The sequence below is a fragment of the Helobdella robusta genome, assembly GCF_000326865.2.
Source record: "Helobdella robusta unplaced genomic scaffold HELROscaffold_33, whole genome shotgun sequence".
Classification (NCBI taxonomy): Eukaryota; Metazoa; Annelida; class Clitellata; order Rhynchobdellida; family Glossiphoniidae; genus Helobdella; species Helobdella robusta.
This window is the reverse complement of record NW_008704623.1, coordinates 1,063,957-1,083,072: the sequence shown is the minus strand read 5'-3', so window position 1 is coordinate 1,083,072 and position 19,116 is coordinate 1,063,957. Positions and strand designations below refer to the sequence as shown.

Here is a 19,116-nt window from a genome sequence, read left to right as displayed (position 1 = left end):
AAATATTATTCAGAGAAGTATGGGGAGATGGTTTGCAAAGTTGGGGCGTGGGGTATATTTTGTGGTTGCTGGAGAGAGAGAATCGATTATATTAATTAATTAATTAATTGAATAAGTAGATAATGAAAAGACAATTGATCAGTTAATTGATCATTCAATTACATATTCACAACAGCCAGACCACCATCTATCAACGCCAGCAAAGTCATCAACAGCTGCAGCAGCGGCGACATCAGCAGCTGTGATAACAACGACACCTGGAAGACAGCCGTTAACTTCGACGACAATCAAACAGCAGCAGTCCTTTTTAAATTCAATTGAGCAGGGCAGGCTCGGCTCTTTCCACATGGACAGCCCCATACCCCAAGAGTTTAGCGCCTCGACTTTTTCCAACCTTGCTCTTGCTAACACTACTGCTCTTAAAGAAAGGTGCTTTTCGTCAGGAGTTATTTACTTTTTGGTAATAATATTAATAACAATAATAATAATGATGATGATAATAATAATAATAATGGTAATAATAATATTAATGATAATTACGATAAGGTTTATAATAGTGGCAATAATAAATAATTATAGAAAGCCCCATCCGCCCACAGGTCTCGCACTGACACAAACAGAACACTGGCCAGTTTGCAGAAGAGTTTCATTGGTGGAATCTCAATCGAAAATATCGAAAACTTACAACTGGGTGATCCTTCTCTGGATAGCAATTTCATTGAGGAGCAGCTCAGGGAGTCTACAATAAATGGAACAAGTTTTTGTGAAGATGTTGTGGCGACTACTGCTGCTACTACTGCCGCTACAGCTGCTATTGCTGGTAATAGTACCACCGCTGCCACTGCAATTTCTAGTGGAGGAGGACGAGTGTATAAAGATATCGTAGAATTTAATAGTAACAGAGGAACTAGGATTGATTTTTACAATATGCTTTTGAAGTGTGTTGTCGTTGTTTTGTTTCGTTATTTATTTTTCATTATTTGTCATTTCTGTTAATTATTTATTCAATCTATCTATCTATCAATATATCTATCTATCTATCTATCTATCTATCTATCTATCTATCTATCTATCTATCTATCTATCTATCTATCTATCTATCTATCTATCTATCTATCTATCTATCTATTTATCTATCTAAATATCTATCTATCTATCTATCTATCTATCTATCTATCTATCTATCTATCTATCTCTATCTATCTATCTCTATCTATCTTTCTTTTTCTTTCAACCAGGAGACTATATGAGGCCAGACGCGTCAATCAAATAGTGAAGTTCATGGACATTTGTCCGACCAATCAGAGCAGACGTGTTGCTGCTAGGTGCTTTGAATATTTGCTTGGTAATATTTATACTGAATTTTTGAAAATTTTTCGTGTGTTCGTGCGTGCGTGTGTGTGTGTGTAAAATCAAATCTGATGATAGTAAATCTAACAGGTGGTTGCAAAGAGAACCTTTGGAGATGCAGACAGCAGATAAGTTTTGGAGATATTGAGATCTACTTGTGAATTGCACAATTTATAAATCTTTGCAAAAGAAAAAAAAATTTTATATCTGTTTATTCGACAATTTTATATTTTTCTGACGTCATTTTGTAGCTTTTGATTTGTTTAGGTTTTAATTTTTATCATTTTAATATCATTTTTTTTATATAATTTTTTTGAAATTTTTTTCAAATTTTTTTGAAACAAACTGCTCATATATCCTTGCGAAGCGGATTGGCGAGAATGGCGATTTAACTTTATGCAACGTTTTTATTGTTTATTTCATTTTGCTGTATTCAGTTTTATACCCTTGTTTCGTTATGTTTCTAAATTGTTTCGCTATAGTTATGTCAGTCATTTGCTATTTCGTTACATTATATTCCTACTTCTATTACGTTGTTACATTTTTGATTCAAGTTTTTTCAGTTTATAGTTTTTTCAGTTTATAGTTTTTTCAGTTTATAGTTTTTTCAGTTGAGACGTGTTTTTTTTTTTCAAAAAAAAAAAAACTTCATCAGTGCAAATTTTTCTAAAATGCCGAGTTGAAAAAGTGAACTAAACCCCTAAAACTATTGAACTGTTTTGCACAAACTGTGAAATCAGCTATCACATCGTCAAAACTCCCTCTCTTATCATCATCTCCAAACGTTTTTCTTAATTCTGTTATTGGGGTGCCTGAGAAAGTTGGGTAGGGCCTTCTTAGGACCATTATTAAGAACTGGGCTGATCTCTTTGAGTAGCTCGCACGATGTAACGTCGTTCATTTTTAGGAAGTTTTTCAGGAAGATGTAGAGCTGAGGTGACCAGTCTTCGCTGGAGTTCAGTACGTGCAGGGCCTGTCTGTACTTAATTAGCTGTAAGTGTGTGTGTGTGTGCGTGCGTGTAGTTTATATGGTATTATTTAAAGATTTTGTTACTCAAATTCTATTATTACGTGTGTACTTCCATATCACTCGCACAACATATTTAATAATTAGGTCGTATTCGAGGGTAATTTATCGAAAAAATATATTCAAATGGTCAATAAAATTGTTAAAATGGCTGAAAAAGGTAGTATTGTATCAAAAAATTTCGTTCGCAATTTAATAATTTTCCAAATTATTGAAATTTATTCTAATATAAATGGCCGAAATACTGACCACTTGGATGACTGCGGCATTTCTTTGCATGCACTTCATGACCAAGTTGGAAAAATCTTTATAGCAGTTTACACTGGCGTCGAATTTTTTACTTATTCTGTGTCAAAATATAAATCAATATTTCACAAAGACACTTTTAAATAATTAAACTTTATTTAACTTAACTTAATTGTATGTAACGACATTTGAGGCCAAATTATTTTATGTTTGACACTAAACATTTAAAAGGTAAGGGACTAATAAATCATACTTAAAGGACCCTCACACATTTTAAAATCCAGTCCTGATACTTAAATACATTTTTATGAATTAATTTTTGTAGATTGATTAAAATTTGAAAAGTTTTCAACAAATACTGCTACTTCTTTGGGTTCAACTCCCTTATATCATGCTCGATTTTAACGAAATCACCCAAGCACCTATCCCAATGGTAGTACAACTTCTTGGCTTTCGACATATTTTTAAGCTTAAAATAATAATTTAATTTTTTTGGTAAAGTAGAATCAGTAACCTGAAATATTTCTCAATTTTTTCAAAAAAAAACATTAAAAAATTATAAAATACAAAAATTGTAATGAGCAGGCTATAAATATTTTAACGACTAAATTATAAAAATTGAATAACTAAAAAACCCTTACATCTTCGTTCGTAGAGTAGGTATCAAATTGTTTCATCTTCAGCTGTTGCAGCAGCTCGCATCTCGTCTTCGTAGCCAGCTTCAATTCCTTCTTCAAACTCATCACCTCACAAACCAACTTCCTCTCTTCCGGATCTTCCGGCCAATGATCCTCGTCATCCGTGTCATCATCTTGCACGGTTTTGATCAAACTCAGCTGGAATAGATGAATTAGAGATTGAAGTTCATTCCCTTGCTGTTTCAAATCCTCAATAGATTCGCAAACGCTCGTGTGCTCTTTCTTATTCTTTTCAAATTCTTTCCTGATCTGCTCGATCAGAATACGCATGGGATTACAGGAGTCTGTTTGGACGCTTGCATTGCGATACTTTCTCGGGAATAAGTAACGTTTTTTCGGGGTTTTCCTCATTAAAAATGAGATAAAATTAATTTTTCTTTATTGAAATGAATCAAGGATTAAGGAGATTAGTAAAATGATTTTACTAGTTTATAATAATATATATTACTAAGGTTTTTTAAAGAATCATGACCATCCTACATTGAATTTTATAGCCCTATTACATTATACATCTATTTTATTACTATGGTTATATAGTGAGTAGTAGTATATGTAGTATAAAGTATATAAAATCTCTTCAAATCTAACAAAACACTAGTTGTTATTAAATCATTAATCATTTATTTACAAGTATCAGAGAATGTTTTTTTTTATAAAATATTGTGACGTGAGTTATTTTTTTATCATGTATGAAAGTTTGTGTGTGTGTGTGTGTGTGTGTGTGTGTGTGTGTGTGTGTGTGTGTGTGTGTGTGTGTGTGTGTGTGTGTGTGTGTGTGTGAGGAAGAAGTAAAAAAATACAGTAGTTATACGGGCATAATTTTAAAATTTTGGATTTTTTGAAAATGAAGTCCGTTGTATACATTTTATCGTTTCCAACAAGTTATGTTTATATGAAGGACTGCTGACAAATTCCTATTTGTAGGGTATTTCAAGTCATTCATTAAAACTATAATTTCAATGTTGAATGTATGCGTTCCAACCGGATACAAGTTTTTTTTTGTCGGCAACTTTTCTTAAATTATCAACGAAAAAAAATTTATAAAATTGTTAGGATTGGCACTTTGTTGCGAAATCGTTGGCGGAAATGACGTCATTTTAAGAGTAAAAAATATTGAAATGTGCGATGGTAAATTAGCCGGTATAAACATTAAATTGGATTCCTATAAAATAAATTTTATCAATTATTATTTGCAAACAAAACTAAATAAATAAACAGATAGATAGATAGATATGCGTAATTAATAAATATATTTATATTTTTATATTTATACATTTAAATTGTACAATTAAAGTGAAGTAAGGTGTGTGGCGTCAAATTATTTTGAATTCTCTCCGGACAATTTGAACCGCGCGCGAACATACATATGTAACACTGATTACTGTTGGTTCTATAAGGAAGTTATATAATAAATATGTATATGTATAAAGTATTTAGAATCCATGTATACAAATAATTACTAAAATTATATCTTTAGATAATAAGAAATACAGCAGTTCCAACCGGTCAATCAGAATGTTTCGAAGTTTGAGTAGCTCTGTTGTGAAGAATGTATATTAGAGTATTACATAAAATCAAAAACCAATGACATTAAATCAATAAACTTTTTACTGATGTGAATGATTGAATTGATTGTAAGTATAATATATAAAAGAAATGAAATAAGAGAAACATAAATACTTAAAAATATTATTACTGAATGCAATTTCGTTTCGTATAAAAGTTTTCAATGAATTAAATACAAATTCATGAGAAGACTTTAATAATTTTCAGCTAAATTTAAAATATCTTCTTCCAAAGCTATAAATCGCAAAATTTTCAGAGCCATCAGATTATAGCATCAAATATAATATAAAATATATAACATTAACAAGATTAAACAAAATACATCTAAAATTATTAAATTATAAAGTCACATCAAACGCAATTTATACAAAATTAAAACATATATTAATAAATGCACAAGAAATAAAAATGAGTCTGTTTCCGTTACATGCTAAAATAATTTAAAATCTACATCAAAAATTGGTTCAAATCAAATAGAACTTAAAAAAAACCATTAAAAAAAGTAAAATTAAGCACAATGTATCTTAGCTTTTTTGTGTTTGGCCCTACAAACTGAACTGTGTACACCATAGGTTAATTTATTTTAATGTGGCGTTGATGTGGTGAGATAAGTTGAGAGTTTATCATTATATTCACTTAATACGCACGCACATATATGAAAATCTATAACTTGGTAATGAAAAACTTAATGTTTTGGGTATATAAAATCTTGAATCGACTGAATGATTGAATGAATGAATTAATAATACTAATACTAAATATTGAACGAATAATACTAAACACGGACTATAGTTTGATTTTTGTTAATATGGCGTTGATTTTTTTGTCTATGCTATGAATCTGAGCGACGCCATTTTCAAAATTTGCTGTAGAAGACGTGACTCGCGCTTAAATAAATAAAAAATAGATTAATTTTTTTAATGAATATCTTCTATTTTAAAAACGTTTTTCATTTACTGTTACTATTTTTGAGCCGTAAAACTGATTGTAAGTTTGATTAAACTGCTACTATATGTTTTTTTTTCAATTGGTTTCATTCAGTTTTTTTTATTTTTAATTTTTTTAATATTTAAGAATTTAGAGTGAAAAATCAAATCAAATGGGACAATATTTTTATAAAATTCAAGTTTTACATTATCGTTCACATCTGGTCCGCTGTTGCTTATTGGAGATCACAGATCAGATTCATCAAATTTTATTTTTTAACTTCAGACTTAAGTCTTTAAATTTAAAGAGTTTAAACAAACTTTTCTGTAAATTTAGTTTTTATTGCAAATTTGATTGTCAACTTTCTAAGTTAATTTGCATCAGATTTTCTTAACTTTGATTTGTTAATTGGTGACTAATCCTATGATATAATAAAATCATCAGGTCTTTTAATTTTATAAATTTAATCATAAGGTCTTGACAGAGTAGAATGCCCTTCTAACTTTTTTGGTCAGAACTGTACATCAAAGTGTCGCTGTCCACCTGGGGACAGTTGTAACCCAAGCAATGGTGCCTGTTCCTCTAATACCTGTCTGCAGGGCTGGGGAGGATCTGCCTGTCAAAAAAGTTATTTGTTTTAAAGAATAAATAAATAAATTAATTTATTAATGAGGATGGACACACACATGAACAACGGTTATGATGAATGACGATGACTTTTGGTATAAACCTCAAAAACTAATTTATATTATTATTTACATTTTCACATGAACATTCTCTAATACTAATTAATTAATCAATTAATTAATTATGTTTGTCAATCATTCAATTAAAAAAATAATTAACCTACCAATCAACCAACCAACCAACCAACCACCACTCAAGGAATACCATTTGTTGATGACCCACCCCTTGCTTCGTGGGATTACAAATCAGGTGCCATTGTCATCAGTTGGAAACCGTGGTTACCTGCATTCAAGTTCAATGACAAGGGCAAATATAATTTTTTAACCGATAGAAGTAACAGCATTAATAATAATAGTAGTAGTAATAATATTAATTTTAAATTCAAAAGTGATTTAAAAGCCACTGGAGTTAAGTACATAGTACAGGTTTTAGTGAAAAGGGATGACCGCTATCATAATCTTACTCATAGTCATTATCAGAGTGATTATCACCATCATAATCTTACTCATCCTCATCATCAGATGCGACAGCTTAGTGGTAAAGATTATAAAGATGAGGGGAATGATGGCTACGACAATGGTAACGGTGATGACGGTAATAATGGTAAAATTTTAATGGTAGATGAAAGTTATTTAAATAGTGGCATCAACAAACTCGATGACATCAACAACATCATCGTTAACCATCGAAACAGAACCAACAACGACATCAATTACAACAACAACAGGAACTGTATGACAAGACAAAACAACAACAATGTAGGCAATGACGACGATGGTTATAGTGATGATAAATTGTTTAATTTGACAATTATTGAAGAAGTTAGGAGTGGTGACTTGAAGAATTTTCATTGGCCAATGTTTAGAATCTTTGAGGAATTTTCTGACTATAAGGTATATTTTGATTGATGTTGTGTGGTTTTTTTTAATTTCATGTTTTGTTGTTATCATTTTCATTGCCATTGTTATCAACATTTTTTGTGGCTGTCATCATCATCATCATCAGTCATTCATCTATTTTATCATTATCATCATTACCTTCCTCTTCTTCTTCATCATCATTATTTCCGACCAATCAGGTTAAAGTGGTGCACGATCAAAATCGCCCGCTCACTGCAACTGTCCATTTTCTGAATCCAACACCTCTGAATGGGTACAAGTTCAAGGTTGTGCCCTACAATCATTCAGCCAATCAGGTAACAGAATCCACTGCGCCATCTCATTGCTGGCTTTATGTGCCCTGTACAGGTTAAGATAATGATTGGCTGCTGTTGAAATGCTTGGTTTCGATTGGCTGTTGATGTTGAAGGTTTTTATATGATTGGCTGCATGTATGCACATATTTTAATTGTTGAATGAATGAATGAGTGTGTCAATAAATGAGTAAATGAATTCTTATTGAATTAGTAATTATATGAATAAATAAGTTGTTGTTTGATACATGGTTGACAAAATGTGTGAATGTTGTAAAAGAATGAATTAATGGATGAACGAATGAATGATTGAATGAATGAAGGAATTAATGAATGAATAAATGAATGAATGACTGAATGAATAAATAAATACAACAGCTCTACAAAGGCCAATCCTAACAAAGCTTCATTACAGTGATAATGATGAAGATGTTGATGATGATGATTGTGGAGGAATGTTAATGATACATTGGAAGGTTTTGTCAGAATGAACGAATGAATAAACAAATAAATGAATGGAGGAATGAATCAGTGATCAGTGATCAGTGATGAAAGAATGAATCAAATATTTTTTATGGTTCAACTATTTGATAAGTTACAAAATGAATTTATGAAGTTTTTTTAAAATCAGTTTCCCAATTTATTCATTTATTTATCCAACCATCCATCACCTCATATATCCATTCATCCTTCTATCCATGCAGTCATTCATTCGCTCATAAACTTATTAATTCATTCATTCTTTCATTCATTCACATATAGAAACCCTCCTTTTATGAGAGTGTCTGTGCGTATCCATCGTACTATTTACTAACGATTTCTTTCAATATCTGTTCATCATCGTCGTTGTCGTCATCATCGTCGTCATCGTCTTCATCATCATCATCATCATCATCATCATTGTACACCTTATATTTCAATGTTAGTTCTAATTACTCCTCTGTCAAATTATCCAAATCCACCATCTATAAATTAATTGAAAGAAAATTTTATAATGATAATAATAATAATAGTAATAATAATAGTAATAATAATAATAATAATAATAATAATAATAATAATAATAATGATAATAGTAATAGTGAGGATGATAATAATCATGTTACAAAATGCAACGATACCGATTCCTTAATCGCTGGCGTTGTTTTAAGATCTGTTAACGGCAACAACATCTTCAACAAAGACATCAATGGCATCAACAAAAACATCAATAACATCAACAGAGACATTAACGATAACAACGACAACATTTTAATCAGTCAACCTTCTCTGAAGCGTTCTATCAACATCCCTCTTGTTTGCAGTAGAAATAATTCAACATTCACCTCAATAATAATGACATTTCCAACTGTAACATCAACAAAATCATCCATTATAAAGCCATTTCAAATACCAGCAACATCAACAACAACAACAACAAAATCATTTAACATAATTTATGCAAAAGCTGAAGCCCAATTACAGCTCGGCCGTAATAGCACTGCTACTGAGACTGCCAGCAACCCAACCAAACCCTTGAAATTAATTAGCAGGAACCAATCGTCACTCAGCTTTTTTCTAGAGGGAGGAAGAAGCACTGATTGGCTGGTTAATTATTCTCGTTGTTGTTGTTATTATTATTCATATTTTTATCATCGTTCTTGTAATTTTTATAATTATCTTTGTCGTTTCGAAGGTTTCAATCTGTGGCAATGTGCCCAGGCAGTTGAGTCAAAGCGATGGCAAGAAGAACTTCAATAACACCAAGAGTGTCGGCGAAAGCATTAATGAAGAGGACATTAATGATGAAAAAAATACGAATAATTATAATAATAAAAATATGAAAACTAGTGATAAAAATATGAATAATAATAATAACAGTAATAATAATAATAATAATAATAATAATAATAATGACGATGATGACTTATCTAACTATGTCTGTAGCATATTTAAGATGAAAAATTTAACGTTGCATACCAAGAAAACGACGTTCGAGGCGATGCTGCAGTTCCAGCAAAAGTCGAAGGGTGCTCTGATGTCAGTTTCCAACTTGCTACCGAGGACCATGTATAGCATCTCAGTTCGACACGGAGAGAATCCAAAATTTGTTGTCTATGCTGGGGATTTTTATACTGGTTTGCTGTGAATGGGTGAATGAGTGAGTGAATGAGCGGGTGAATGAATGAATGATTGTATAGATGAGAGACTGATTGCGTGAAGGAGTAATTGAATGAGTGTAAGTGTGAATGAATGAGTGAATTAACAAATGATTGGTTATAAAAGTTAAAAAGGTATTCGTTCGTTCTTTCACATACACAAATTCATTAATTCACTCATTCATTCACTCATTCGTTCACTCATTTATTCATCTCTTTCTTCCAGGAATTCCAATAGTGTTGAAGATAGGAAAGATATTGGAACTGTATTCACCACCGTCCACACTTATAAGATTGAAGTTCAAAATTAAGCCTAAGAATTTTGTACGATTTTGTCTGTATTGTATGTCTGTGTACGTATGTGTGTGTGTGTTTGTGTGTGTGCGTGCGTGTGTGTGTGTGTGTGTGTGTGGTGTGTGTGTGTTAATTAATATTTTTGCTTAAATTTGATTGGATTATTAAACCGTTTGATTGAATTTGATTGGTTGGTTTGTAATTAATATTTAATTACTATTGCTTAATTGGTTCGTATTTTTATTGAACAAGCATTCATTTTTTTTACTCCATACAAATGATATTAGTTGATTAACGCAATCCGCAGTATAAATTCATTGAAATTTTTTATAAATTAAATTATTATTTTTTATAAATTAAATATAAAAATCATTTAAAAATTTAAAAAAAACTTGAAAAACTAAACGAAAAACACAGAATGAAACAGTAGGAGAGAAAAAACTTGCAGCCCTTTTCAAAGCACCCATTACAATGTACATTTCCATAATCATGGAGAAATTACCTTTGACGTCAGAGGCGCCAGAAACTCCAGGCATATGCATTAGAACAGATTCATCGTCGCCATCAGATGACTCTAATAGAGATAATAATGCTGGTGACGAGGAAGAAGATGATAATAGGGACGCTGATGGTGGAAAATATGTTGGGGAGAGTGTTATTAAGAGGCTTGTTGATCCTGGCCGTGTTAGTTAGGACATTTTTGTAAAATTTTTTTTTAATAAGTTTATCTTATGAGACGTAAAAGCGAAACGTGCGAAAGGGGTTCCAAAAAGAGAATAAAATTCAAAATGATATGGCACCATGGATACAAATATAGATATATATATCCATGGTTATATATATCTATGGATATATATCTCTATGGATATATTTATCTATGGATATATATATTCATGTATGGCACCCCGTGATGTTCTTGTTGATATTATTCTTTTTTTTTCTGATTTTGTTATGATTAATGATATCAATTAATGATGATAGGATGGTGACACTGATGCTGATAGGTGATGCGATGATGACGATAATGGTGATTCAAATAGTAATAATGATTATAATAATAATAATAGAGATGATGATGATGATGATGATGGTGGTAGTTGAGAAAGGAAAGTTAATGATGATGGTGGTGCAATAATGATAAGTTCAAGTTTAGAATTTTTTTTTCTCTAGGTATATGCATACGACCAAAGAGTGTCATCATCATCATCATCATCGCCATCATCATCATCATCGCCATCATCATCATCTTCCTCCTTGCCCTCCTCTTTCTCATCGTCGTCGTCGTCGTCATCACTGCCATTGGAAAGATTCCTACACAATTACACAACTGCCTGCCAGAAAGGCCTGCCATTCTATGTGGCTAGCAGGGAGCAGTACACAATTGAACGCCAGTCTGGCGTTCATGACAAGGGCGAGGAAGATGAGGATGATGAATATATTATCCCTGGTGATGCAGATACTACCGATGATAAAGATACCGGTGATAGCAAGGATACCGGTGATGATAAAGGTATTGGTGATAGCAAGGATACAAATGGTGATATAGACACTGGCGATAGTAAGGATACAAATGATGATAAGGAGAGAGATGGTGATGACGTCATCGACGATGATGATGGTGTAGGTGGGGGTAATGATGTAGATGCTACAATGAGAAGAAGTGATGACGATGGAGAGGATGATTTTGGTGATTACTTCAGTTCGAAAGTGCTTGGTGGTGGGGGTGGTGTCGACCGTGATGGTACTTATGATGACGCTGATGATGACGTCAGTGATTACGGCCGTGGTCACCGTGGTCAGTACCAGTCGTTTACTATTGGTGATGGCAGGAAGAATGGGTCAGTTATTTCTTGTTTGTCTGTCTGTGTGTGTTTGTTTGTTTATGTGTGTGTTTGCTTGTGTTTGTGTGTGTATTCATGTCTGTATTTATATTTGTAATCAGTCTTATAACCATTATGACCTTTGCCATAATCTTCTTCATTTTCATCATCGTCGTTGGCAGACCGTACGAAAATATCCAGCTAGACCCAAACTCGTTATACATAGCCTGGGTCTGTCTAGACGTTTGTCTAGACGGTATCGTCTACAGGGTGTTCAGATCGAGCGAGATCATCAATACGACGCCACTGACTTTGATGAAGCCGCACATCAGTCCAAGGTTTTTGTTTTGTTTGTGTATTGTTTGTTTGTTTGTTTGCGGTTGTTTCTATTTATAGGTTTGCACTCATTTTTTCACTCACTTTCTCACTCTTTCACTCACACTCTCTCTATCACTCTTTCACTCATTCTGTCATTCATTCATTCAGTATTTTTTCGTGCTACTGATGATGATAATAGCCACGGCATCTGTCGTCATACTCTTCATCTTCATCTGGTACGGTCGGAGGAAGCTGGTGGCAAGATTGGAAGGGGCTCTTGAAGATAAGTTAGTGGTAATGATGAGAAAGACGATGATGATGATGATGAGCGGAATGGTGATGATGATGAAGAAGAAGATGATGATAATGGTGATGATGATGATGAGGGGGATGGTGATGATGAGGGGAATGGTGAAAAAAAAATAACAACCAAGCAGACCCAAGAAGCCAACGCTTGCAAGTCACAAACGTTCTTCACCAGTCAACTCAAATAACACTATCTCGTCGGTCCCATTATTTTCTCGGGGGGAGCCCAACATGTTTGGTAACAGTGGTACAATGGGCCGTACCACTTTTAAACAGACTCCAGGAGAGTACAGCTTTCCTGAGCCAATCTTGGCTTATAATGTTCCATATGAATATGATTTTTCAGGTTCTTATTTTGGCGTTTCAGATTGTATATGCATGTGTGTATGTGTATATATAAATCTTTGTGCGTGTGCGTGTGTGTATGTGTGTTGCAGTGTATATGTGTGTATTATGGATGCGAGGTGTTGAACCACAACCGTAACCACAAATAACCCCCCTACCACCACAACAGCCCCACTACCAGTTAGAGATCTCAGGCAATTTTGTCAACAGCACATAAATAACCCCCATGACCTAGCTTCTCTAAATTCCATTGGCCGAAACAACTCGGGTTATGCTGGTAGTTTGCTCTTGTTGGATGAGTTTAATTCCTTTCCGAAAGAGTTTACTGATGTGAATAATGTGGGCTTACAGGCCGAGAATATTGTGTTTAATAGATCTATGAAGGTTTGTTTATGTGTTTGTTTGTTTGTGTGGGTTCATGTATATTTGAGTTTGTTTAATTGTGTGTGTATGTGTATACTTTATGCAACATCTTCCAGATAATACCATATGATAGAAACAGAGTAAAACTTCTCTCATCATCAGCCCTGCATCTCAACTCAACCGCCACCTTGCACTTCATCTCGCCCAATCCATCGAGTCACTTTGACATCGGGAATGTGTCCACCCCGAAAGGATGTACCCATGGTGGTGGTTCTGCTGCTGCTGCTGTTGCTGGCCCTAGGTCGCCTAGACAGTGCAATGATTATATCAACGCTAGTAAAGTTAGGACTATAGGTTTGTGTCTTTGTGTGTGTGCGTGCGTGCGTGTGTGTGTGTGTGTGTAATTGTGTGTGTGTGTGTGTAATTGTGTGTATTTGTAGTCTTGAGTATAATTTGAAGTTTTAATAATAGCGATGTTGAATTTATCAAATTCATGTTATTAATGCAGGCGCCAAACATTGCCTTGTTACTCAATCACCCACACTACTGACCATCCCTCATTTCTGGAAAATGGTACACCAAGAACACATAGATTGCATCGTCACCCTATTAACACTCGAAGAAATGGACTATTCCATTAAAGGGGTGTCCAACAATAATATCCACTCCACTGCTGAATCATCATCTTCATCCTCTTCCATTATTAACAACAGATGCCCGGTTTATTGGCCTCATGTGATTGGTGGGAAGGAAATGTTTGGAAATATATGGGTGGAGCTTGTTTATGAATATGCTAATGCTCATTACACTGTCAGGCAGTTTGTGGTTAGTACTACTTAGTAGTGTTTTTAATACTATTGTTTCATTTCTTGAAATTTTATTCAATCATTTGCAGACTGTATATTTATACATGTTAGTTGCTAGTTTATCAATCTCATTTCATGATTCGTTATCTTGTCATTCATTCATTTATTCATTCATTCGTTCGTTCGTTCGTTCGATCGTTCATTCATTCATTCATTCATTCTTTCTTTCATTCATTCATTCATTCATTCATTCAATCGTTCGTTCTTTCATTTAACCATTGTATCAAAAGCTTACAAGTGACCATTGCTCACATACATGATTCCATCCAGATTTCAGAGATGTCCTCAGTGAACATCAGGAAAGCTATTGAGGAGCGCCAGATCCAGCAGTGGCACTTCCACGACTGGTCCACACGCACCTACCTACCCAACCATCACGTCAACTTCCTATCATTCTTGAAATCATTCCAAGAGTCCAGCGAACTACCAGAGGCCAGCCGCCTAGTGGTGCACTGTAGATTCGGGTCAGGGAGGTCCGGGTTGTTCGTGGCCCTGGACTGCCTCTTGAAACAGGGATGCAACCTGGGGATTGTTGATGTCAAGAAGTGCGTTTCTCTGCTAAGGTTGGTAGAGGGGGAGGGTTTTGGGTTCTACTTCATTACTTTACCGCAAGAGATATCCCCGGAATTGTTATAAAAAAAAATTGGATCCATTCATTTCATAAATTAATTAATTATTCTAATTATTCTCCACTGATTTCAGATCAGAAAGATTCAACTTGATCAAATCCTTCCAGCAGTACATCTTTCTGTACGAGTGCCTTGCAGAAGAATTCGACCACTTTCACACACGTCAACCGGCCGATAAGTTTGTAGCCATCTTTAAAAACTCAGCTGCCAGATGTAAAAAGACCATAGCCACTGAGTTGCTGTACGAACACAAATTAATGCAGTCTGTAAGCTATCTGCCTAATTTCAAATCGAGCCACAAATTAGGAGAATTTGTTTCTGGGGTATATTCAAGTACCCTTACAACGTTACAGCCGTCGTCATCAGTTGCAGATAGAACTTTTGTCGGGAGTGGTTATTTATTCATTGATGGCTACGAACGTAGGAATACATTCCTCGTTAAATTGTTAGTCTTATATTTTTATCTTTTTTTAATTATTTATTAAATGATCAATTGATCAATTGTTAATCCTTCAGAAACTCAGATACTCTGAACAGCGAATCATTTTGGTACCAGGTGATGAAGCAACGAATCACAACTGTCATACTGCTGCAGAAGTTAATCGTAACCAATGATGAAACCCCTGATGAGTTCCTATTGGTCGATGACAAATCAGCTGTTGAGTTTTCGACCAATCACAAATTAGCCTGTGGAAAATATATGATCAGCTGTCAATCAGTCCATACCGTCGGTGAATCAAATGCTACTATTTTTAACCTCGTTGTAAGTCAACGAATCAGATCACTCAGTGACGAGAAGGATGATTCTTATTGGTTGGATATTTCAAAAAATGAGGGCGCCTCTTTAAACATGTCAAGGTTAAGCAGGTCTATGTCGCAGAGGCGTTGCAATGTCAAGGTCATTCAGATCAGAGATGGGTGGTCTGGTAGGGATGTGCTGCCTAATTCTCTCAGCTTGTTCCTGCAGTTCATTCACCATCTCAGAATAACCAGAATGAGGTTAATAATGATGATGATGATGATAAAGACGACAAATACTTTTTCAATGTAGATTTGTAGTGATATTAATGCTGATGATAATGTACACTGTGTACATTACATTGCGTTACAGGACAAGTCAAACTAGGCCGATGATGCTCATTGGTGGGGCAGTAAAGGTAGGAGGAGTCACAACAAAATCGTCAACCAATCAACACGGAGATAGCGTTCATCATGAAAGTAGTAGTGCTGAGAACAAATGTCAAGGTCACGACCTATCCCGTGATGCCCTGGCACGCAGTGGTCTATTTATAGCTTGCTGGGTGAGTCTGGAGCAGGCGGCCAGAGAGGGTGTGGTCGATGTGTTCAGTAGAGTTAGACTTGTTAGGTCCTACTTACCGTACACTGCTGAAAATAAGGTTGGTTGGTTGGTTGGTTGGTTGGTTTGTTAAATGGTTACGTTGGCTTGTTGACTGATTAGCTGGTTGAATGGTTAGTTGGCCGGGTTGGATGGCAATTGTCTTTGTACTACACGCAGCGTGAACTTGTATTGTAAACAAACATACTTAGACATTAAAACGTAATAAGTTGACGATAAAATTTTCACATGCTCACACCCACACATACACCACACACACACACACACACACACACACACACACACACACACACACACACACACACACACACACACATGCAAACACACACAGGCTGAATATCAGTTCCTCTACTCAGCTTTAGCTCAGTACATGAAGAAACATTCAGACTATTTTGACATTGCTCTTGAAACCATGGAACATTTTGACTCCAGTACTTACATGCCTAGTTTCGCTAACAACAGAGTTCCGTTGTTCAACAATTATTCTCTAGAGATTCCTGAAAAACCTTTTAAATCCCCGAAAAAAATGATTTCATTTTTTTCCATCACTAATAAGAAATTTTTCCCGGACAGGAATCCGTGGAATGGCGGAAGAAAGGAGAAGATGAATGAACGTAACGATGTGAGAATGAATGGATGTGATGAATCAAATTGTTCGACAATTTCAACTTATAAGGATAGAGCAAGGAATTTGATTGTTGCCAGTGGTGAAGTCGGTGATGATAAGAATAGTAGCGCTGGGGTCTCTAGTGATAATGGTGTTCTCGTCAAAGAGAAAGAATCCCAAAAGGTTGATGGCGGAAAGCCAGCTGTGGAAGTTAATGATGGTAAGGACGAAAAAATTGTTGATAGCGTTGGTAATGGTGGAGGTGTGTGCGCCCATGATGACGCTGATGATGTTGCTCATGCAGAAAGATCCTACTCACCGAGACAGGTTGGTTTGTTGGTTGGTTAGTTGGTTGGTTGGTTGGTTGATTGATTGATTGGTTGGTTGATTGGTTGGTTGGTTGGTTGATTGGTTGGTTGGCTGGTTTGTTTTTAATTTTTATTGATTTGAGTTTTGATATTGCTGTTGATTCACAATTTTTTTTCCTATTTCTTTTTGACAGAAATTTTTTGAATCACTTTTACTGGGCTTTTCTCCATCATTTACTCTGCAGCAGCAGCAACTACAACAGCCTCAACAAAGTAACCAACAGCAGCCATTACAACAACAACAACAACAACAACAACAACAGCTTTTTACTATTTCCCTACAGCCATCAAACTCGGCACATGAACAATCACAACGTATTAATGGTGATAAAACTAATTTAATTTCATCTCAACAACAACAATATAACAGCCAACAACATTATAATGACCAACAGCAAAATGATTCTACTAATCTAAAAAAGACAGTCCAACCACAACAACAACTACTACAAAAAGTCGATGATTCACAAGCTATACAACAGCAACAGCAGCAGCAGCAGCAACCACAGCAGCGACAAGAGCAAGTTGAAACATCAGATTATGAAGATCAGGATGTCGAAGACGCAAGAATTTTCAAACGGTTGAAAAATAAACTCCCTGGAAACTGTACAACTCAACCAACGCTAAGGGTACATAAAAAAACCAAACAAAAAGCTAAACAACAACAACAACAACAAAGTAAAAAGCAACAACAACAACAACAAAATATTAAACAACAACAACTTTTTATATCACCAAAACCGTCTGATGTAGTATCATCTTTTCTGGAGAAATACTGACTATTATTATAATATTATAATAATTATTTAAGTGCAGTTAATAATAATTTCATTTTTTTTCAAACAATCTCCACTTTCACAATCCACAATCTCGACTATTCTTAAATGTTTTTACATTCATTCGTTTTATACATCAAATTTCGTTTAACTTTTACTGAGGTACATATGTGTGTATGGTATGTGATCATTATAAGCTTTATATGTATGTCCTATTGTTTTTATTATTGTTGTAACTATTACCTTTCATGTTATTGTAGTTGTTTCTATTTGTCGTTATTGTTATTGTTGTTGATGACGTCAATCGTTACTGTAATTGAATTGTTAACATTTGCGTATGCAATGTAGGCATGTGGGATTGTTTATGTGTATTTTTAATTATATTTTAGTCCTTGTTACAGCTGCCATGAGCGAGCATCTCGCAATTGAGATAAGACGTGTGTTTATTGAATTTCTTATTTTATATTACCGGCGAACTTTTGTTAAATAAATTGTTAGGTGAAATGCTTTATTCAAATTTTATATTCCGAGAGAGAGAGAGAGAAAGAGAAAGAGAATTATTTGTGTGTGTGTGTTTGTGTGTAAAAGAAAGAGAGAAAGAATGTGAGTGTTTTTGTGTGTATGTGTGTTGTCTGTGTGTGTGTGTGTGTGTGTGTGTGAGAGAGAGAGAAAGAGAGAGAGAGAAAATTCGAATGAGATATTAATTCATTTTTTGTATATATTTTAGACAATGCTACTAGAATGAAAAATTTCTTCATTTTTTAAGCTTTTAAAGTTACATTTCCAGTGTTTATATGTTATATGTATATGTGTACACACACACACACACACACACACACACACGTTTTAAAATATTTTGTCTTTACTATAATGTTTACAATGAGACGTTTTCAATATAGGATTTGTTACTTGTATAGAAATTTTCATCCGAGTTTGTCTTTTTTTAACATGTTTTAAAATGATTCAGTGATTATTATGGGCAGTGGTGCATGATACTAGCGCAGTAATTATGGCTCAATAATGTCTGTGTTGAATCGTTATGGTTATGGTTTGATTTAATCAAAAGGAAATCTTTTTATCAAATCAATTACTGTTTTATTTTCTTCTTAAAAACGTTATCAATTTGATTTTACATGGTTTAAACTAAATATATATTTATTGTTTATATTTATTTAAATGCAATACATTTTTTACAAGAACGTACAAAAAAATGCAAGCAGAGGTTTTAAGCAATTG

At 34.2% G+C, this 19,116-nt stretch overlaps 1 protein-coding gene across 1 annotated transcript in view; it reads left to right on the top strand.

Annotated features, from left to right (window-relative positions):
• HELRODRAFT_192453 (hypothetical protein) overlaps window positions 1-1,979 on the top strand; it is a gene marked incomplete at its 5' end in the record, with an annotated part of 7,642 nt that extends 5,663 nt beyond the window's left edge. Inside the window, 5 exons of the mRNA XM_009022788.1 lie at window positions 201-429; window positions 600-938; window positions 1,239-1,345; window positions 1,441-1,924; window positions 1,958-1,979. Of these exons, the coding sequence (XP_009021036.1) occupies window positions 201-429; window positions 600-938; window positions 1,239-1,345; window positions 1,441-1,511 (746 nt within the window). The 3' untranslated portion in view covers window positions 1,512-1,924; window positions 1,958-1,979. The remainder of the gene's footprint in view (window positions 1-200; window positions 430-599; window positions 939-1,238; window positions 1,346-1,440; window positions 1,925-1,957) is intronic.
• Window positions 1,980-19,116: the final 17,137 nt, after the last annotated feature.